At 39.8% G+C, this 23656-nt stretch overlaps 1 protein-coding gene across 2 annotated transcripts in view; it reads right to left on the bottom strand.

The window, feature by feature from the left end:
* plxna4 (plexin A4) overlaps nucleotides 1–23656 on the bottom strand; it is a 478637-nt gene that overhangs the window by 112665 nt on the left and 342316 nt on the right. For both annotated transcript variants that reach the window (XM_079552367.1, XM_079552368.1), the window contains exons 11-16: nucleotides 19563–19753; nucleotides 6558–6709; nucleotides 4943–5066; nucleotides 2710–2846; nucleotides 794–961; nucleotides 612–705 (exon numbers count right to left, since the gene is read on the bottom strand). In XM_079552367.1, coding sequence (XP_079408493.1) covers nucleotides 612–705; nucleotides 794–961; nucleotides 2710–2846; nucleotides 4943–5066; nucleotides 6558–6709; nucleotides 19563–19753 — 866 coding nt within the window. The remainder of the gene's footprint in view (nucleotides 1–611; nucleotides 706–793; nucleotides 962–2709; nucleotides 2847–4942; nucleotides 5067–6557; nucleotides 6710–19562; nucleotides 19754–23656) is intronic.

The following is a 23656-nucleotide window of genomic DNA, read 5'->3' as shown; positions in this document are numbered from 1 at the left end:
TTAGTCAAAGTTATATTTTTGACGACTAAAATTGGACTAAAACTAAATTAAAAGTTTTTCATGAGACTAAAACTATGATTAAAATGTACTACGACTAAAATAAGACTAAATAAAAATGAAAAGGAGAGACTAAAATCATCCAAACTTCTATTGAGCGTCTGAAAGAGCCTCAGATCATGTAGATTCTGAGCTAAAGGATCAGCTCTGAGCTTTGTTCATGTGGAGCAGCTCCATGAAGCAGAGGAACAACATTAAATATGATTATAATTAATATTATAAATGCAAAGTCGACTAAATTCGTCTTAAATTTAGTCGACTAAATTTACTTGCAATTTTAGTCGACATAAACTAGACTAAAATCGAACTACATTTTCGTCAAAAGACTAAAACTAAATTAAAATATGTTGTCAAAATTAACACTGATACAAAGCAATTTAAAAAAAAAAGGAAAAAATAAGACTCCTGCCAAACTATGAAACACAGTGCGACATATAGTCCGGAAAATACGGTATTCAGAAACAGATCTTGTCCACAACACTCCAGTTTATTGATTTGTGCCTCGTATTATCTCGATACGTTTTTGTGTTTTGCATTTTAAAATGGTGACTTACATTAAGCGTCTCATGCCCGTTGTACTTGGCTCGGATCAGGGGCGTCTGAATGATGTCCAGGTTCGTTCCCGTCACCGTCACCGGCGTGTGCCCGCTGCAAAGAGAAGATGTTTTCATACCGGCAGTGTCGCACTAAAACTAACCACACGTCTGCTCTCTGTTGTGTGTTTCGCCCCCCGTACCTGTAGATGCTCCACTCCGGCTCGATCTTGGTGATGGTGGGGTCTTCGACGTACTCAAAGCGGAGGTCTTTCTGGAGGTGAGCCCGGTCTATGCTCACAGACACGGACACGTTTCCATAGCCGTGCAGGGAAGCGTAGGTTCGACAGGTCAGCCATAAGCCTCCTCTCCTTCAGGGACGAGACGAAGCATTAGACATTCCACATAAAAACAAGCACTGTAAATGCTCTAATATAGGCCGGGGCCTTTATTTACTCAAGGGCATCAGGACCAGGCCTTTATTGGAACCAGGCCACAATTAGAGACAGGCCTTTATTTCTATTTGAGCAAAACGGACGACCAGGAAAACGAAGAAAAACGAGATTTGTGTCCATTTGCACCTAAAATATTAGGTTCATTTATTAATTAACATTTCAAACCCTCTCCCAGCGGCTGGAACTTTGACGGCTTTTATTTTGTCGGGACAACAGGAAGTGTTTCGTTACTGTTAGCGGAGCTTTGACATCAGTGTCACTGCAGGTTTCTGTTTCGTTTTTACCGCGGACCGGATTATTTGTTGTTATCTTGTGTAAAAGGCGAGTTTAGACGGAGCGTTTGTGTTTGTGATCGATCATGAGACTGACCCGAGAGAAGACGAGACGCTCGCGCTGATGGGAGGAGTTATTTTGAGGCGTGGGACTGACCTGCACACGGAGCAGCTGGACGTGCTTTGAAGACGCGATGGTGACTTTACTAAAACCCTGGAGGGTCATAAACATTTGTTACTTACCCTGTTTCCACAAATAGTCACAGGAGGTTTGAAAAGTGGCTAAATCTGTGTCAAAGTTACGCTCGGATCAGCTCCTCCGCAGCGTCCCCCTCGGCCCGGGTTCCCGTTTGTTAACTTTTACAACTTAATTCCTAACATGGGGAATATTTCTACCGCTATAGTTTCTATTTCCGGCTTTAATTTGCCTCCGCCAGCCGCGAACCCGGCCTCTGTCAGAGACCCGGCCGCTATTGGAATACAGGCCAGTATTAGAGAATTTACGGTATTACACGGTATAAGCAAAGACGTGACAATGATTAGAAGATTGTGAAAGGAAGATACAGGACTTAAACTTTGATCTTTTTAATGCTGTTCAATAAAATAATCAAAGCTCACAGTTTTATATCTTCTCCATGTTGTTACTTTCAAAGATATTACTTTGTTGCTACAGTTTTGCAGATGTTTATAATGTTGTTTTTCTTGTGTAAAGCGATTGCACACCATAAATAAATGTGTTATTTTACATTATAAATACTTTCTGTAATAAAATAGGAAAAGTCTCTTTGGACTTTAATACTGTAATTTTCGGACCATTGAGCGCACCTGAATATAAGTCGCACCAACTAAATTTAAAAATAATTGTGTGTTTTTTTTCTTATATATATACACATTGATATTTTGCTGTGTACACAAAATGTATACATGTAGTGTACATGGTCTTAAGTTCACATTCACATATCTACACATATGTTTTCTTACATTACATACAGTACATACCTCAACATAGTTCAACATTCAGCGTTGTAACGAACTACACTGTCTCACTATTGTGATTATTGACCGTAAAAATCGATAAATTAGCTGCATTGTTATATAAGATAATATAATGTAGTTTTCACTTGGAGTTTTATCTTCTGTGGATTTCAAATAAATGATATAAAAAAAACACTATCATGAAATGTGAAGTGAACGACTCGCTCAGAAACGAACGGCTCTATTTGAACCTTTCAATCTGCAGCGTTCTAATAAAGCCAAGGTCAAAGTGTTGAGGCTGGTTTCCGGGCGCTGATAGACTCACAGTGGCTTTGACAGAGCTGTTAATTGACTGTTGACGTGTGAGTGGCGGCTGTGGCAGCTGTGGCTCTCGCCGCCGCGCCCCCCCCCCCTCACCTCAGATAAGTGCAGGGCTGGTCCTTGAACATAATTGACACGTTGCTCCCGGCGTCCAAGTGGCTCCCGGTGATGTTCACAATGGTTCCCCCTGACACCGGGCCGCGGTTCGGCTTAATGCTGAGGATTCTCGGGATCTGAGGTGAGAAGATTCACAACATGATCAAAATGACAGGAAGAAGAGAAGAGACAAGAATTATTATAAAAAATGTCCTTAAAATGAAAACACGTGAAAGTCTAGGATATAGCCAGACATTTGGTCCCCGAGTACAGTAATACTCAGTGACATTTTATCCAAGTACTTGAGTAACTCTCTGAAATAACTGCACTTCTTAAAGTAGTTTTACCATATGGTACTTTTGGTGCGTTCATGTGGTCCTCGGGAACTCGGGCGAAAACGACTGAGGAACTCGGGTCAAAACGAGCTTCCCGACTTCCGCTCCTGACTGCGGAAATCTGCTGATTTGTTCTTTACTTGTCTAATGTTCAGCTTTCTAGTGAAACACTGCTACGTTTTTTAGTTTAGTGTGAGCTGTCGTCATCCTCGTAGTAACAAAATTGCGAGTGAAATGCCCGACATCAATGCTCGGAAAAAGTTCATTTCCGTGATTTTTTTTTAAAACTAGCGATTAGCTTTTAAGCGCTAATCAATGATAAAAGACAGTAGAAGTAGAAGTACTCTTACTTGAGTAAAAAGTTACTTATTCCACAGTGAATAAATCTTCAAGTGGTAAAAGCTCCACACTGACACATAAAATAGATGTACTTTGTGTTTCATGCCCTTTTTCATACACAGGTCACCCCCCCCCCCCCCCCTTTCCACAATCAAGGATGAGAGAGAAACATCTTGAATCTTTTATTCTTTGAAACATACTGTATATTATATTACATTGTTTTGTTGTTTTTCTGGCATTTCTTTTGGAAATACTATCATTTTTGCATCATGTCATCACTACTAAATCGTAAATCAGACTTTTACTTTCAAACAGTTACTCACTACTCACGGCGCAAGAGGAGCATTTTTTTTACTCTTGCGTGAGTAATTATTTTGGTCACTACTTATTTCTTCCTTCAGTCATTTTTAGCAAGTAAAGTGACTCTTAAAAGTGAAACGACAAACGAGCTCTACCCACATGTTGGGTAGAGCAAAGCTTCTCTACCCCAAATGCTCGCTGGTGTTACAGCACAGCCGCTTACCTCCCCCATCACCTCCTTTCCCACATACTGAGAAGACGTCCCACTCCCTCGGTGTCATGGGTATTTAAAGCCTTACATCCCCGAGTCCATCCATCTATGTCCCAACTATCAATGGTCACCCAAAAAGATCCTCGGCCTTTGCACAATGTGCCTTCCCACTTCGCTCCATTAAACAGTGGAATGAGCTTCCAGACAGCCTGAAATTGTCTGTAGATCTTAATAGTTGTACTCGAAATTTGAAAAAGTACATTTTAGATCATCAATCGTGTCAGCATTGATGAATGTATTGTACATTGTAGAGATTGAAAAGTATAGAATGTATTTTATATAGTGATTTTTATTGTAGATTAGATTCATAGATTATAATTGTAATGCTTTGTGTATTATTCACACTACAAAAAGTAAATATCAAGCATTGGCTTAAATGACTTGAATCATGTTTTTAGTGGTTTTCACTCATTTAGACACTTTTCCTGATCGGACCAAGTTTGCTTTGCTGGTTTGAGGACATTTCAGACCAGTTCTAGGGGAAATCTCGCTTGAAATAAGAAAGTAAAATTGCCAATGAGATAAGACCAATTTTCTTTCCCCATTGGCAAAGAAAATGACCTGAAATAAGGACGAAATGTATTGAAACGAGTCAGAAACATCTCAGAACAAGTGAAATAATCCAGGACAAATGCCCAACAACTTCTTAACAAGTCAAAACAACAAACATTTGGATTATTGTGCTCAAATTGAGATGTTTATACTGATCTAGTTAAATACTTTTTGCAGTGCACCTGTCCAGGGACTGTGGATGGAAAATAGCTGCTTAGCTAAATCTGGTCCAAATCATCTCCTCTTTTGTAAAGACTAATAATTTTGTACATTGTCCCTGTTTCAAAAAACAATAAACTAAAACTATTTCATGTACTTTTTCAGCACTTGCTCAGTGCACAAGTTGCTAAAAGGTTCAACAGCGTCAATCAAACGTCTATGTCAAATGTGTGTTGTTGTGCTTCAGTAATGGATTCCTCAAACACATCAAACTCACCACAAAGTAGTAATATTTGGATGACTTTGCCATGAACTCCGGTCGGCACTCTCCGACGCCCACACAGACCTGGACGTTTCCTGTGTACTGGCTGGTCTCTGCTTTACCCATCTCACATACGATCCTACAGGGAAACAACACCCACGTCAGATTAACTCTGAGCAAAACAATACGAGCGTAATGTTTTCATCATTAATCTGAAGCTAATGAGTTTTCTAGTTAAATAAAAGGACGAGGTTTTTCTCATCTGAATGGCTTTTGAACTGTTTAAGGGGAGACACTACAGGCAGAACTCAATTTTTTTCAGTTTTCAGGTTTTGGGCCAAATTGGTCTCTGAACGTACAAGCTTTCACCCGGCAACAGAAAATACAAATGACAATGACAAAGGGGTGAGAAAACTTGGACAAGGGACTGACAAAAACTTGACAGAAAACTGACGGAAAATGTACTAAAAATTGACCAAAAAATGACGAAAAAATGTGACAAAAAATTGACAAGGGACAAAAAAATGACAGAAAGTGACAAAAAAGTGACGAAAAATTGACAAAAATTGACGAAAAATGTACAAAAAATTGACGAAAAAATTATGAAAAAGTGGCAAAAATGTCAGAAAAAATGTACAAAAAAAGGACAAAAATTTTTACAAAGATAACAAAAAATTGACACAAAAATGAAGAAAAAATTATGAAAAAGTGGCAAAAATGTCACAAAAGTTGACAAAAAAAATGTCAGAAAGTGACAAAAAATGACGAAAAATTTACAAAAAATGTACAAAAAATGACGAAACCACTGATCAAATCCCTAGCCCCATTTATTGAGTTTTGAATGTCAAAAAATAAGGAGAAAATTAATTTTTTACAAATTTGTCCACTAAAAAACAGCTTAATTTAAAACTAGACAAGAAATCCAAAATCCCCTCTGAAAAAGTCTTGGCAACTCATTTATCAATAAAATGAAACCATAAATTTGAATGTAGCTCTATCCATTATTCAGATTTCGTCGCCGAAAAGATGGGAAATTTGGGGCATTTTTAGGCATAAAACACCTTGTTCTTATATGAAAAGATAAAATGACAGAAAACTTGCCATGTATTTTTTTCTCACATTTATGCCAGTGATCGACAGCAACAGTTTCAAATTGATATCTGTAAATATACATTTTTTCCCTATTCACCTGCAGTGTCTCCCCTTAATACTAACCCCTATGTTTCTCATCACCTCAGCTACAGTATGTGGCTCTTATTTAACATAGTGAGAATTGAAAAAAACGTCGGAGTTATGAATATATTCCACATATGAAAACACTCCAGCACGCAGTTGTCGTCTGCCACAATCCGCTTTGCATAAATGAAGCTAACCCAACGTTAAAAGCTGAACAAACCAGACAAACCACGCATTACTGAGCTGTCTCTGCCACTACCTGCATACTGCCAGCCTGCGGAAAAACACGCCATCAATTTACATATGACCTAAAAAAAAAAAATCCAGCTTTTCTGTCGGGCTCGCATCTGCTCAGAAAAACGCTGGCACCGAACCCGCTTTTTCCATCTCGCGCTGAAATTATCCAACGGCTGATAACGAAAACGGAGGCGAAGCTGTCGGATAAGGAACCCACTGTTCGGCCGGGATGTAGCCCTCTCGTATCGGGGTGCACTCCACCTCCGCCACCTTCACGTTCCCCTCGATCTCCTTGAAATCCAGACCCAGGTTTTCGCCGCGGATCGTCACCAGGGTGCCGCCCTCTCTGGGGCCTCGCAGCGGGGTGATCTGTGGGGAAAATGGAAGGGAACGGTTGGGTTAAATAAGAGCAGTCACATATGGAACAAAGTGATGCTAGTGGTAGGCTAGTGCATGTCTATGGTAACTAGTAGCCTGCATGAAAAAAACAGTCTGACCCAAGCACGGAGCACCTGAGGCAAATCACTTATAACACCAGACTAACCCATATAAATGTCTGTGTCGACTGAATTGTTTTGGAAATAAAACCATTTTGCATTTAAAATAACTTATATTTGAGCAGCATCAGCTTCCTGGTTGTAGCTACGCAGCGGCGGAGTGATCTGCTCGGTTACCGGATCTACAGTAGTTTGTTTACCTGCGGCCGCATTAGTACACATGGAATTCATCAAGGAGCTTTCTACAAATCAGATATGGCAACGTTTGGAGGACGAGCCCATGATTTTGAAGAGGTTTTTAATGCAGGCTACTAGTTACCATAGACATGTGCTAGCCTAGTACTAGCCTAGTATCACTAAACTCTTCAAATATAAGGACTGCATGAATTAAAGCACAAAAAAAATCTCCAGAAATCAACAACACTCTGGATAACTAGGAAATGAGGCGCTATGTCAGAAATCCTAAAATATCCCTTTAAGGCAACTCCTAGCCGTTTTTGACTAAATATAAATGTGAGAAGCTTCACAACACAATATAATGAGACTGTGAGTTTAGGCAGTCAGTGGTTGGACAGGGCTGCCTGTGTTCTGCAGTTCACAAGAAGCAGAGTAGCTGAGAATGGCGTCTCACTGAGGCATGGAACTACCTCCTCTGAAGTGTTCAGTGAGGCCGAGTGTCAGGCAATACGATGTGCGCTGTTGTGTAAAAGATATGTGCGTCCGATACCAACGTACTAGCCTTCAAACTTCACAGCAGCCTGGGGATCATGGCTGACATCTTCGCATGGATTTGGGGACCAATCACAGAACGACGAGGGATGGCAAGACGATACTATTCGACATACAGAAGCTTGTAGTTTGTTTACGAAAAAAAAAAAAAAAGGTTTATTTAGGAATCCAACATGACAGCAGCAGACGCAACGCCATCTTTCAATCAAGCTTCAGACCATGTTCTAAATAGTTCTGCCCGAAAGTTTACAGCAGGTACGTCATACGTCATCGGATACAATTGATACGATTGGCTGTGGCTACATGCAGACACATAACAGACATACGTAGCGCCCAAAAAACGGCTATGGACGATCGTAAACCACACCTCTCCTACGAGAAAATGAATTGGTGGTTCCCAGACTAAATATAACTTATGATATTTGTTTGGCCAGGCTTCCAACGTACTGCCGTTTTGTTGCTGTGTAAACTGTGCCTAAAGTACAGCATATGTGGGTTTACTTTTTTATATCTGGGGCCACAGAAAGGCCATAATTGTAAAAAAAAATAAAAAATCCTGGTGGCAGAAGCTTCTCATCTTTGCAAGTCATGTTTAATTTAGTCTGTGATGCTAACCTGGCTAACGCCGTGCGCTCGAATCATTTGGAACTGCACAGCAGCCTGGGGACCATGGTCGAAATTTTCGCATGGATTTGGGAACCAATCACAGAACGAGGAGGGACGGCAAGACGATGACGACCTATTCGATATATGGAAGTTTGTAGTTTATTTGCGGATCCAATATGACAGCAGCAGACGTGATGGTATTTTTCGATCAAGCTTTAGACCTTGTTCTAAATAGTTTAGTTCAAAAGTTTACAGCGGGTACGTCATACGTCATCTCATAGATGATACGATTGGCTGTCGCCTCGTGCAGACGCAAGATAGACTTTTTTTTTTTGTATCGCCCAATAAACGACTATGGACGATCGTAAACCACACCTCTCCTACGAGAAAATGAATTGGTGTCCCCAGACTAAATATCACTTGTGATTTTAGTCTGGTGTAGCCAGGCTACTGTGATGCAGCTTTTTTGAGAAAAAACAAAACACTATCACATCAGTAAATGTTCTCAAAGTCAAAGGTTGGTATAGTTTCAGTGTAGGATGTTTCGCCTTTCTTCCAAGGACTTCTCCACACTTAATCACGCTGATTTGAACTAAGCTGCCATAGATCCACATTGGTTTCTTTTACCCTAAAGCCAGTTTCACTCATTAACTATTGTCCTGAGAAACCAAAGGCTGTTGGGTCACGCAGAACTCAATGACCCTATGTCTTTAAAACCAACCAGGGTGAACAGATGAGTGTGAAAAAGCATTTTGAATGAGAGTCGAATTGCCCTTAACACAAGCGATCCTGTCCAGCTGATGACCTCAAAAACCTCCTTGTCTTCTTGGGTGCTTACACTTTGACTGGATAGATTGGCCTTTATTAATTCTCGATTCCTTCCCCGCTGCAGCCTTGTTTGTCCGTCCACAATTTAGACCAAGCACCGAAAGCTCGCTGCGGACGACCAACCATAATGCACCGAGATCAAAAAAAGTTCCAGAGTAAGATGTAGTTCCTTGTCATTTGTCAACAGCATTGCCCACTATCTACGTCTATTTCCAAGAGATGATCTATCTTTAGTGATGAATCCTCCCTTCGCAGTGGCTGACTCGAGTACAGTTCGGCGATGAGGTCAGCCCGGGCAGATGAATCCTCGACACTGTAAAAGTTTGCCGCCATCACTCCGGGTCGGGCCGAACTGCGCGGAGCTCCAGGCGGGATCTCAGCCGTAAAAAGGTGCTGTGTCACTCTCCTCTTCAGAAATAATGGCCTCCCAGACGCCGGCGCTCCTCCTCAGCACATTCTTCCCTCGTTTCTACCTGACAGAAAACCCCGCTGTTCTCACCGGGGGGAGAGGGACGAGAGAGTCTTGCTCAGGTTTGGGCCGTCAAAAAAAGCAAATCCAAAATGATCTTCCTGTGGTAGCTATTGGCGTTCAACAAGCTCAGTTTGGACGACAATTATTCGTGCTGTAAAATGGATAACATCAACTGGCACAAGTCTTCAATTCTTCCCCTCCAAAAAGACCTTTGGGATGTGACAGCCTACACACCCCCTATCCCTATCTGCACAAACCATATTACTTACCTGGGTGTGAGGGTCTCCTCCAGGCTGTCAGAATTGATAAACCTCAACTTCACTCCCCTACTTAAAACAATAAACGACAATCTTCTCCGCTGGTTGAATTTACCTCTCTCTCTCATCGGCAGAATAAATACTGTTAAAATGATGATCCTCCCCAAAATCAATTATCTGTTTAGTATGATTCCAACTCACCCCCCTACATCCTGGTTCACAACTTTAGATTCAGCAGTTTCAAAATTTTACTGGAAAAGCAAACCGCCACGCATTAAGTTAAGTACATTGCAAAAATCGAAAACCAGAGGAGGACTTACAGCTCCGAACTTCAGTCTTTACTCAATTGCGAACCAACTACAATACATCCTCAAATGGATTCACCCTCAAAATTCAGACAATATATGGTTAGATATCGAGCAAACTTTATGCAATCCATTTAGAATTTCAGATCTTCCGTTCCTCAGTCAATCAATCAAAAAATACCCCCCCTTCAAATCACTGACAATATCTTTGACTCTGACGGCCTGGTGGAGATTCCACAAAATAACTAACACTAACATAACTCCATCAGATCACACTCCAATTTGGCAGAACCCTGACTTCCTCTGCAACAAAAAAACAGTTAACTTCACTACATGGGCAGAAAAAGGTATCACTCACTTAAAACACATCATACACCACAGTAAACTGGTCCCTTTTTCCTATTTAGTCCAGGAGTATGACATCGAGAGCAAACAATTTTTCAAATACCTTCAGCTTAAATCATCCATCACCTCCGCATTTACAACCACTACCATCAACTTAAATCTCCCTCCATTAACATCAGAAATAGTTAACATTATCACAACGAAAAAACGTCTCTCAAAGATATACAGAACTATATTACAGGCTGACAAATCAATTTCCGTCCCTTCAATCAAATGGGAAGAAGACCTAGGTTTTGCTCTCGATGCCAACTCCTGGACTCAAATCTGTCAAAACATCTTCTCAATGACAAAAAACACAAATTTACAGCTAATCCAATATAAAATTGTACATAGAACACACTACACAGGCCATAGAATGTTCAGAATGGGTTTTTCATCGGACACTTGCACCAATTGCACTCAAAATACACCGGACACCTATACCCATGCCCTTTGGTTTTGCCCACCCATTTTACAATTCTGGAAAACAGTCACATCTTCCATCTCTTCACTTCTAGGCTGCCACATCCCAATGTCCCCCTCCCTTTGCTTACTTGGTGAGCTTACTCAGCTAGGTACCACACAACCAAATAAAAACATCCTACTGGTAGCGCTAACCATCGCCAAGAAAACTATCCTCATGAATTGGAAATCAAGGTTAAAAATAAACATTGCAATGTGGAAAAACATGTTGAGTGAACATATATCATTAGAGAACCCACAAAATTGTCCCAACCATCCCACTATAGAACCCGTCTGCCTCTGGTCATCGATTACTACATCACTACACGACTCCTCTAAATTGTAAACTGTTATTATCTCTTCCTATGAACATACATTATTTATTTATTTATTTATTTAGTTTTACTTATTTAATTTTATTATAATTATTATTTATCCTTTTGTTACTTTGTCTTCCTTGTCTTCAAATCCCTCTATTTATTTTATATATCTCATTTTATATGTCTTGTTTGTATTTTTATATTGAGTTATCTGTATCATTTTGTTTGCATATATTCGTATCATTACTCTATGACTATAATGTGATTATATTATTATGATTATTACTATTATTATTATTATTACTATTACAATTACTACAACTATTATTTATATTATTATTATTATTACTATTATTTCTTATATAACAAATTCCACGTTGGTAAATCATGGTAAATCATGTTAAGTATCATTAGTATCATAGGCCGAATCATAATTTTACAAATAAAAAGAGGAAGAAAGGAGGCCAGTCAATAATAATAATAATAACAATAATAAACAAATGAATTATTTTATATTTTATAAAATAAAACATTAAGGAGCTCTGGAATAAGGCTCCCCCACCTGCATCATGTACTACCCTATGAGTTTTTAACTGCACCACATACCACAAAGTTTTTAATGCACCACACAAGGACAGAGATGCAGGTGGGGGTGGGCAGAACTTAATATTGTAGTTTCCTGTTTGTTCTCTCCCTTTTCTTCCTCCAATCTTGAATGTTTACCCTTCCTCATGTTCATTACCCCATTCAGTTTACCTTTACCTCATTATTATTGTGTCCTTACTATTATTTGTTACTATCATCATTTTTCATGTTCCACGATTTGTTTCCCATGATTTATTATTTGCTTTCATCTTTTTTGTTGTGTTTTCTCTCTTACTCATATTGCACACCTACTCAGCACACACACCACACATCCACGCAGAACCCAAGAACGAATAATCAAATATGTACCCTACCCTTATGTGTCTTCCCTTTGTCTATGTGCTATTTGTAAGCTGTGTTTTATGTCAATAAAAAAAAAAAAAAAAAAAAAGTAAAATGGATATATAATATGGCTTGAAGTTGTTAGAATGTAAGATTTCAGTACAATTTTTCACCCCAGTGACAGTGAGGACTTTGTAATTCTCGCTGTATCCATTCGTCACTTACATGCTTTCTGACAGGCACTTGGACCACATCGTTCCAGTCTCTTCATTGGCTCCCTGTGTCCTTAAGAATCCAATTCAAAATGATGGTTGGTTTTGAAATCATTGAAGGGCCTGTTACCAGTGTATCTTTTGGACGTGGTGGGTCAAGCTTTTTGCTTTGAACCTGTATGAGACAAGCGCCCAGCTCACACTCTATGGACACAGACACTTATATGGTTAGTCTGGTGTTATAAGTGATTTGCCTCAGGTGCTCTGTGGAGCGGGTAAGACTGTTTTTAATGCAGGCTAGCTGATACCATAGAAATGTGCTAGCCTAGCACAAGCCTCGCACCACGTAACTCTTCAAATATAAGAACTGCATGAATTACAAAAAAAAATATCTCCAGAAATCAGCAACACTCTGGATAACTAGGAAATGAGGCCCTATGTCAAAAATCCTGAAATATCCCTTTAAGGTCTCGGCGATCTTAGAAAGTTATTAAAACCAATGTTGCACACTCAAACTGCTCCGCAAAGTCCGGGTCCGGTAACCGCATGAAGTCTATTTTTGCCGGAGCCCTGCGGATCAAGTTGACAGAAAAACACGAGCCAAACAGGAAGTCATGTCTCGTGAGAAAAGAAGATCCGGTGTATTTCAAAATAAAATCTGTGTCTACTCACTACTTATCTGGACTCGTCTACCACCTGTACACGAGCGTAACATTTCTGTGGGGCAGTGTCACCGAACCCGGACCGAACCTGGACCGAACCCGGACCGAACCCGGACCGTAGTTAATGTGAGCCAGGGGTAAAAGCCAGAGCGTTTTTAGTCCCGGTGTAAAGGTTTTAAACTACCCCCCATTTCAGGCTACCCCCTGGTCATTTGAAATCAGTTTCAAGTTACCCCCGGGGGTAAGATGAACGCTATTTTAAGCTACCCCCCCTGATTTCAGATTACCCCCCCTCAACTGCTTTCTGCATCCATAAGATACCTCACAGGAACTGCGGTTGGAGCCGTAACCTTAAGGATAGTGGAGTTTACGAACTAAAGCTAACCTTACCTTAGCCCTAACCTTAAGGACAGTGGAGTTTACGAACTAAAGCTAACCTTCCCATAGCACTAAACTTAAGGATAGTGGAGTTTACGAACTAAAGCTAACCTTACCTTAGCCGTAACCTTAAGAATAGTAGAGTTTACGAACTAAAGCTAACCTTACCTTAGCCCTAAACTTAAGGATAGTGGAGTTTACGAACTAGAGCTAACCTTACCTTAGCCCTAACCTTAAGAATAGTAGAGTTTACGAACTAAAGCTAACCTTACCTTAGCCCTAAACTTAAGGATAGTGGAGTTTACGAACTAGAGCTAACCTTACCTTAGCCCTAAACTTAAGGATAGTGGAGTTTACGAACTAAAGCTAACCTTACCTTAGCCCTAAACTTAAGGATAGTGGAGTTTACGAACTAGAGCTAACCTTACCTTAGCCCTAAACTTAAGGATAGTGGAGTTTACGAACTAGAGCTAACCTTACCTTAGCCCTAAACTTAAGGATAGTGGAGTTTACGAACTAAAGCTAACCTTACCTTAGCCCTAAACTTAAGGATAGTGGAGTTTATGAACTAAAGCTAACCTTACCTTAGCCCTAAACTTAAGGATAGTGGAGTTTACGAACTAGAGCTAACCTTACCTTAGCCCTAAACTTAAGGATAGTGGAGTTTACGAACTAAAGCTAACCTTACCTTAGCCCTAAACTTAAGGATAGTGGAGTTTACGAACTAGAGCTAACCTTACCTTAGCCCTAAACTTAAGGATAGTGGAGTTTACGAACTAAAGCTAACTTTACCTTAGCCCTAACCTTAAGGATAGTGGAGTTTACGAACTAGAGCTAACCTTACCTTAGCCCTAAACTTAAGGATAGTGGAGTTTACGAACTAAAGCTAACCTTACCTTAGCCCTAAACTTAAGGATAGTGGAGTTTATGAACTAAAGCTAACCTTACCTTAGCCCTAACCTTAAGGATAGTGGAGTTTACGAACTAAAGCTAACCTTACCAGATGAAAAGTTACGAGAGTTGTAGCTATTATTAGCAATCAACATCCGGGCATTTTCTATTTAACACAGCCGTGCCAAACAAACAATACATATTGCGGCAGGGGTAATCTGAAATCAGGGGGGGGTAACTTGAAATCAGTTTCAGGTTACCCCCGGCAGTCTGAAATCAATTTCAAAGTACCGGGGAGTAAGGTGAATGGGGGGTAGTTTGAAATTGCTACACCGGGGCCCAAACTTTGGAATGTCCTCCTTTAAGCATCTACCTCCGCCATTGAGAGTTTTAAAGTGCATATGTCACATTAGACCAAGGGGGTCCAAACTATTTTCATAAACAGTACCGTCTTTGGCTAAGGCAATTCAATAAGAAGCCTGAGGGTCACCAAAAATTGGTCTGAGCGCCATATTTGGCCCCCGGACCGCACTTTGGGCACCACTGCATGAGACTGAATTGGAACCTGTTACTTGACCAAGGGGGTGGGGTTAGGTTTTAGTCTACGGGATTAAGGCTGCGATTAGTTAGGGGCGGCAAACGTGAAACTAGAAGGTCTTGGCTTTCAAATGAGGAATCGCACTAGCATATAGTCTGTAAGCTTTCCTGTCAATGCGCTTTGAGATTTGGATATGCATAATTGCTGACCCCAACTTTAACTCTAACCATAAACTGGCAGGATAACAAGTTAACACAATTGTACTTACTAATTATACTGAGATTTTGCTCAAAGTTTTCACTACTTTCACATTTTTTGGTTTATTATTTCACTTACTTATAGAACAGGGGCAGGAAGTGACATATATAGAGGAAAACTGTTGCCGTGACGATAGATACTGTACGACAAAGCTGCCAGAGGAGAAACAAAGCGAGGAAAAACAACTCTACAACACCACTACTTTAACAAATGCTGAATTATGGCTGTATTTACCACTAAATAAGGGTACAGCCCATAAATGAATGAATGCCGGAGACTGGTAACCATGACGGTAACCATGACGCTAGTGCTAGCTTCATGCTACCCGCTAGCTTCGAGTGCTTAAATGTGCTTAAGAATGAGACAAAACATCCCTGTCTCGGACCCGGTTTGAACTCAACGTTATTTGTGTGAGCAAAATACGCTTCCCATGCACTAAATTACGCTTTTCAGAAAATAAGACAAACAAAAGAGTTCAAGCCTGGCCATGCACAATGTGAGATGTTGTCTGTCTCTGATTAATAATATTCCCCACCGGCGACTTAATGAGAAAATGGCCTTCTGGGAATATCGCACTATTCAATTAGGAACGGTGCACACACAGTATCAATCATTGCATTACATCAAATTAGCATATATATATATATAGAACGAACAACAGCATGAAAATGAGCCTCGGATCAAATAACGGGGCTGTGAGGAGTGCGAGATCAGATTCAATCAAGTGTTCGATGTGACTTTGAGGCTGTAATTGGCACGAGAGCCACTTAATCAGTCTGTTTTGCTTCCCGCTGTCTTGAAATGACGATCGAACCCTTCAGTGTAAATCAGTTAGGATGTATTATGGTCTGATCGTCTTGGAAAACCCAAAAGCACAGACCGTTTTCAATAAAAGAGGAGAAGAAAAAAAAGATAAATATTGATGATGTCCCCCCATGTTATTAGCAGAAACGTATGAACAGTGAATGCAAATTAAAGGGATATTTCAGGATTTTTGACATAGGGCCTCATTTCCTCGTTATCCAGAGTGTTGCTGATTTCTGGAGATATATATTTTTTTGTAATTCATGCAGTTCTTATATTTGAAGAGTTTCGTGGCGCTAGGCTTGTGCTAGGCTAGCGCATTTCTATGGTATCAGCTAGCCTGCATTAAACTCACTTGTCCTTCTCCAGAAAAGAGTAATTTGTGTAATTCATAATGCAGGATACAGAGATCACGCTCACCCTCTTTTCCTAAAGTCAAATCTACTTAAGGCGAGACACTGCAGGTGAATAGGGAAAAAATGTATATTTACAGATATCAATTTGAAACTGTTGCTGTCGATCACTGGCATAAATGTGAGAAAAAATACATGGCAAGTTTTCTGTCATTTGATCTTTTCATATAAGAACAAGGTGTTTTATGCCTAAAAATGCCCCAAATTTCCCATCTTTTCGGCGGCGAAATCTGAATAATGGATAGAGCGACATTCAAATTTATGGTTTCATTTTATTGATGAATGAGTTACCAAGACTTTCTCAGAGGGGATTTAGGATTTCTTGTTTAGTTTTAAAATAAGCTGTTTTTTAGTGGAAAAATTTGTAAAAATGTAATTTTCGCCTTATTTTTTTGACATTCAAAACTCAATAAATGGGGCTTAGGGATTAGATAATAAAAAATCCCTCTGAAAAAATCTTCCAAATATTGTTCAGTCCAAGGCTGGAAAATGTGAAGTCTTTAGGTCCGACTGACGTGGACATAGTGTCGCCACAATGACAGAAAAATGTGTTTTGAGAAAAAGGCCCTTGAAATTGCGTTCTCCCATATAAGTCTATGGGGGAACATTGAATCAGCGCAATATTTAAACATGTTATTGTGAAGATTAGGCATATTTTCTGTTTCCGGGTGAAAGCTTGTATGTTCAGAGACCAATTTGGCCCAAAACCTGAAAACTGAGAAAAATTGAGTTTTGCCTGTAGTGTCTCCCCTTAAATGCAAAATGGTTAAAATGACTCTGACACAGACATTTATATGGTTATTCTGGTGTTATAAGTGATTTGCCTCAGGTGCTCTGTGGAGCGGGTCACACTGTTTTTAATGCAGGCTAGCTGATACCATAGACATGCGCTAGCCTTGCATTAGCCTAGCGCCACGAAACTCTTCAAATATAAGAACTGCATGAATTACAAAAAAAAATAACTAGGAAATGAGGCCCTATGTCAAAAATCCTTGAAAAATCCCTTTAAAACAAATATATAAAAACAACAGAATTTGCACGAGTTGTATAATCCAATCAGATCTGGCTTACATGAGCGTTTAAATTAACTTTCAATCAATGTAATGTAAGGGAACATAATTTTAGACAGAAACTGCACCTCCTCCCTCCATCCTTCACCATCGTGCCCTGAGCCTGGTTTAACCGAGCGGATTGCTGCGCTGTCTTTTTCATCGCTTCATCTTCTCCATCCTCTTTCGCCAATTGCTCATCTTTACTGAGGCGTCTACCGAGGAAAACCGGGATAAAACGCTTGTGGGAGGCGGCGTTTCCCCCTCTCTCTCTCTCTCTTCCCTCCGCCTCATGTAAACCCCATCCATCCTGCCCTCCCCTCACCTGGCCGCGTTTCCATCCATCTCGCCTTTTTTTTTTCTAGCGTGGGCATCCTTCATCGCGCTGACCCCGGGTTCCCCTCCGCTATTATCCGCTTTGTGCGCCTCCCACAGGTCAAGTGCGCCCGGCCCCCCCCGACGAGCGCCGCTTGTTTTCAGGGAACACGCGGGGGTTAAGTGGGGGAGCACGTCAGCGTCTGTGCTCGGCTGATTGATAACTACAGATGAAGGAGCGGGATTTTTCTCCGTCCGTATGGGTTTAATGTGCAGGAGAAGGAGGGCGAGGTTGGATGAGGCGGCGTGGATAACGGGCGGGATGATGAGTGGGAACCGTAACGCACTTTTTGTTTTTATCAACTTAAAGCCGCGCTAAGTAACGTGTAGCGCCGTCTGTTTATAGATACAGACGGCATCTCTGGAATCGCCCATATATGGTCATTTTTGAAAACAGTTAAGGGGGAAAACAATATTGAAAAAATGTAAATTTTCTCTAATCATTCAAAAACTACTTTAACAAATGCTGAAATATGAATATAATTTTCTACTAAATAAAGATACAAAGACATGGGGAGGAGAAAAGTGGTTCAACAGCCCATAAATACATGAATAACGGAGAATGCTAACTTGATGCTACATGTTAGCATCGGGCTAATGCTAACGGTTAGCTAGCATTAGCTACAACTGCCGTTTTTTCACTTCTACTGAACAATCTGCTGTGAGAAAATATCCATATGGGCCCAATTTACACTTGACTTTATTTATATGATAAATAAGTTGATATTCCACCAGAAAATGGCCAAAAAGAGTGAAAAATTGTGTTTCTCTAAAGATTCTATTTTCCCCCTCGGCGAAGCCACGCCCCCTTCTATGACGAGATGCCGTCTGTATCTATACGTCACAAGACTCAAGAACTTCCTGTTCTTGCACCCTGAGCTGCAGAACAAAAGGAAGTCACTTTTGCCTTGTCGCCCTGGAACTGTCACCAGTTAGAAAACGTTTCCATGGTTACAAGGCAAAAGTGACTTCCTTTTGTCCTTTTGCGGCTCAGGGTGCAAGAACAAGAAGTTCTCGCATCTTGTGAAGTATGAATGAGCCTTTAATATATAAACTTTAATTTGGAAACAAATATTCACAATAAAAAGGTTAATCATTACACTGATTAGATTATTCCCCCCACTTTTCTCAGTTTTGCATCCCCAGAAAAACTTCAATATCAAAATTATTCCTATTTATTTATCTTCTAATAACTAAACGAGGTACACTACAAAAAGTAAATATCAAGCATTGGCTTAAATGACTTGAATTGAGGAAATGTTTCTTGTTTTGAGCGGTTTTCACTCATTTAGACACTTTTCCTGATCGGACCGAGTTTACTTTGCTTGTTTGAGGACATTTCAGACCAGTTCTAGGGTAAATCTCGCTTGAAATAACAAAGTAAAATTGCCAATGAGATAAGACCAATGTTCTTACCCCATTGGCAAAGAAAATGAGCTGAAATAAGGACGAAATGTATCGAAACGAGTCAGAAACAGCTCAGAACAAGGGAAATAATCCAGGACAAATGCACTTCTTAACTAGTCAAAACAACTAACATTTGGATTATTGTGCTCAAATTGAGATGTTTATACTGATCTAGTTAATGACTTTTTGCAGTGTATAATATATCAACAAAATAAAATCGGGTCTTACACATTTTTTCTGATTTTGTCGCAAAAAAATGTTACGCCTCATATTCAGGTCAGTAATCTACAACAAACAATTAAAAATGAAACTCCCAGATGCCATTATTCACAGCCTTAATAGAAAAGAATCCTGGCCGTCTCAGTTATACAACACTGGCCTCGTTTTGCCCTCGCCCTGTGCGCCCTCCACAGTCTGACTCTCTGACCGAGGTCCGCCGTGTGCCCACCTGTGTGATGCGTGGGTGGGTGCACTTGCTGTTGATGCCGTTGTGCTCGAGCCACTGGTTCTCGGGGTGGTTGCAGTGCTGCTTCAGGGTGCAGCGGTTCTCGCCTTTGCACCAGACGCAGCCGAACTGCGGGTTGGCCTTCAGACACAGGCCGCAGCTGCCCCTCTGCGCGTCGCACTTGTACAGATGGACTGGAGAGAGAAGGAAAAAAATGTTCATTATTAGCAATATAACACTAGCAACTCCCCTACATCAGTTTTATCTTAACCCCTTAACTCCCACCTGAACCAAGCACATTTTCTCTAGTTTTGCTTTACCCCAATCCAAAAGTTTCTGGAAAAAAGGTGAGAAAATAGCGACAGAACTGAGATGAAAACAATGATGAAGATGTGACAAAAAAGTGAGAAAACTTAGACAAAAAACGGACAAAAATGGAAAAAAATTTGACAAAAAAATGATGAAAAATGTCACAAAAATTGACGAAAAATGGACAAAAAAATAGACAAAAAAATGACAAAAAATGGACAAAAAAATGACAGAAAGTGACAAAAAATGATGAAAAATTTACCAAAAATTGTCGTAAAAATGATGAAAAAGTGGCAAAAATGTCACAAAAACTGACCAAAAAACAGACAAAAAAATGACAAAAATGTGACAAAAAAATGACAAAAAAATGTTACAAAAGATGATGAAAAAATGACAGAAAGTGACAAAAAAATTGCTGAAAAATTTACAAAAAATTTACGAAAAAATTATGAAAAAGTGGCAAAAAATGTCACAAAAATTGACGAAAAATTGACCAAAAATTGACAAAAAATGACAAAAAAATTACAGAAAGTGACAAAAAAAGAAGAAAATTTGACACAAATTGACGTAAAAATGATGAAAAAGTGGCAAAAAGTCACAAAAACTGACGAAAAATTGACAAAAATGTGACAAAAAATGTACAAAAAAATGACAAAAAATGTACAAAATAATGACGTAAAAATGATGAAAAAGTGGCAAAAAACAAGGACAAAAAAAATGACCAAAAAAAGACAAAAAAAATGATGAACATGTGACAAAAAAATTACAAAAAAGTTACAAAAATTAGTTGAAACCCCCCCCCAAAAAAATGATAGGAAAAAAAATCTGATGACGTGAGGAAAAAGATCCATTTAGATGAGTTGTGTAGATCTTAGCTTTCAAATGAGGCGTTACACTGGCCTACAGGATTTGGGTTAAGCTGGAGAAAATGCTCTCGGTTCAGGTGGGAGTTAAGAGGTTCATGTCTGTAGTTAATTGCCATTAGGGGCATATTGGATGATAACTACATTCTCGTTCCAAGGCTGAACAAAAGAAAACGTGCTGCAATCTCGACTTCAAAGCTCCTCTATTTCTCCTTGAACCGCCATTTTGTTATTTTGCATTTACCTCGTGGGCATGTTGTGCATATTACCGATCACAAGCAAACACAAACAATAGGCAGACTTGGCGTTACAGCATTGCAATCTTCTGGCTGGCACAACTGCCTTTGGTTAAACTGGATTGTTTTCCTGTCAGTGAACTACAACTCCCACGATGCCCCTCTCCCAGCACTGGTAACGTTATTGCCCGTGGCCAGAGAGCAGGAAGGTCAGCAAGTTGAGGCTTTTCCAACTAAGAATTTATTTATGCTAAGAGTGGGCGTTATTGACAAAAAAATAACAATCAAAATGACTCCTTCCACTAACAGTAATGAGATTGAATATTGGCAATCCATAAGAAAACGTGTTAGTACAGGCAACTGGGAATTCCTAGTACTGATTACTTTTGTTGCTTAAAAATGGTCTTAACCTGTACTATTATTCTTAGTAATGGTTACTGGGAAATTCCTGTTCCCTTTATGGTTTATTTGTGATTCCCATTTATGAAGTTTCACAAATTTACTACAAGATACACTAAATTTGTGCTTAGTTGCGCTTACTTGGAATAAGCTGTAAACCTATTACATACATGTATCTTATTGTTGGATTTCACACAATCGCCATCTTTAGGCCCTGTCCACACGAAGTCAAGATCAGGACTAAACGCAAAGACATTTTATCAATCCAGCGTATCATCCACACTGTAAATTCCAACTCATTGCGCTTACTTGGAATAAGTTGTAAACCCAACGCATAATTATCAAGCCCAACGTTAAGCCGTGATTACTAGTAACGCTAGTATGATTAAGACGGCTTTCACAGTATTCATTGCTTATGATACAAGTTCTGATTACTACACATGTTGGTACTGGCAACTGGGAATTCCTAGTACTGATTACTTTTGTTACTTAAATATGGCCTTAACCTGTACTATTATTCTTAGTAATGGTTACTGGAATATTCCTGTTCCCTTTATGGTTTATTTGTTATTCCCATTAATTAAGTTTTACAAATTTAGTACAAGATATAAATGTAATAAAGCAAAACAGTGTAAAACACTTAATTTTTTTATCATGTGTCACATGACAGTTACGTGACGGTCAAGTTCCCGTTACAGGGGGGCAGTAGAGGACACTGGGGAGGTTAGAGAGCGTTACTAAAACCATGTACTGGATAAAGAGAAAAGCAAGTAAAGCCAATATGAAGCCTATATTATTCAAAACTGGCAAATCCTAGTAAATGGAACAGAATCTGGATGCTTTAGAATGAGCTTGAGCACAACAGGACGACAAATAATCATTACTGGCATCATGTAAAGTTAGTCAGTACTTGCAAAACCCTGTTATTGGAACGGAAACATGTTGAAATGGGACCCAAAATCAGTCCGGCACACAATGGCACCAGGGCTGCACAATACATCGCAAAAAAGGGAAAAAAAAAACGAATAAATAAAAAAAAAAGAAAGGAAAAGATCGCAACACGAAGTGACCACAGCACCACATCATCAAAGTCCCCATCAGACACAGATCGACAATCTCCACAAAAAGAGAGAGAGAAATAAATAAACAACAACAATAAAACCCACCTCACCTCACTAATAAATGCGCGCTTTACTCATTTCTTTATGACGCACACATTCACTGAGCTGCCTGTGAGAAAGTTTCTGAAATTCTAAGCGTTTTGTGTGGATATAGTCTAACATATATATATAATCTCGTACTTATGTAAACTGACCTAACATTTCTCCTCGTCTCCTCCTATTTTGACACATCATTCTGAAACGAGCCATTCATAGCACCATTTAAAGTAAAAGAAGGAGCAGTGGATGTGTTAAAGTTACTACACACTACACACAGAGGATAGAGACGGCGGCTCGGCTCGGCTCACCGCCCGCCTGTTGCCATAGAAACAAGCACCAAGGGCAACAATGAGAAAGCAGTCTTTCTACAGTACCCTGAGTAAGTTTACTACAAAAGCCTGTACTGTGTGCCTCACAGTGCACGGCGAGGAAACACCACATGCACCGCCAAAGGTAATGCAGCTGGATTGTGTTTATGTTCCACTATCTGAATAAGTAAATAACATGAAAACAAAAGACAGCACTACCTATTCTTAAGTAGTACATGCATATCCATACTGTCTGTGGTACGTCTGTTTGTGTGCATTCGAACAGTGGCACAACAAAGGCACAGCGGTTAAAGGGATATCTCAGGATTTTTGACATAGGGCCTCATTTCCCAGTTATCCAGTGTTGCTGATTTCTGGAGATATTTTTTTTTGTAGTTCATGCAGTTCTTATATTGGAAGAGTTTCGTGGCGCTAGGCTAGTGTAAGGCTAGCGCATTTCTACGGTATCAGCCAGCCTATATACTACAGAGATAGTATGACCCTATAGCAGGTGTCTCCAACCCTTTTTACCCAACGAGCTACTTTTACACATTATGAACTTTGGAGAGCTATTTATGTTCAAAAACACTTGTGAAAAAATGCAATTTAGGTGGAGTTCACCCAGAAGAATTACTTGACAAAGTGGTATTTCAAAGGAAGTGACTTGAGTTTAGTCCTTTTACTTTACTATATTGAACCAACTGTGTTAAAGGAATAGGCCACCGTTTTTACAAACTGAGATATGTTCTTACCTGAGCTTTGACGAGTTCTTTAGGACCTGTCTGATCTTCCCCCGTGCCTTCAGTCACGTAAACACAGCGC

The sequence above is a fragment of the Gobius niger genome (genome assembly GCF_951799975.1).
Source record: "Gobius niger genome assembly, chromosome: 2".
NCBI lineage: Eukaryota > Metazoa > Chordata > Actinopteri > Gobiiformes > Gobiidae > Gobius > Gobius niger.
This window is presented reverse-complemented; position numbering and strand designations above follow the sequence as displayed.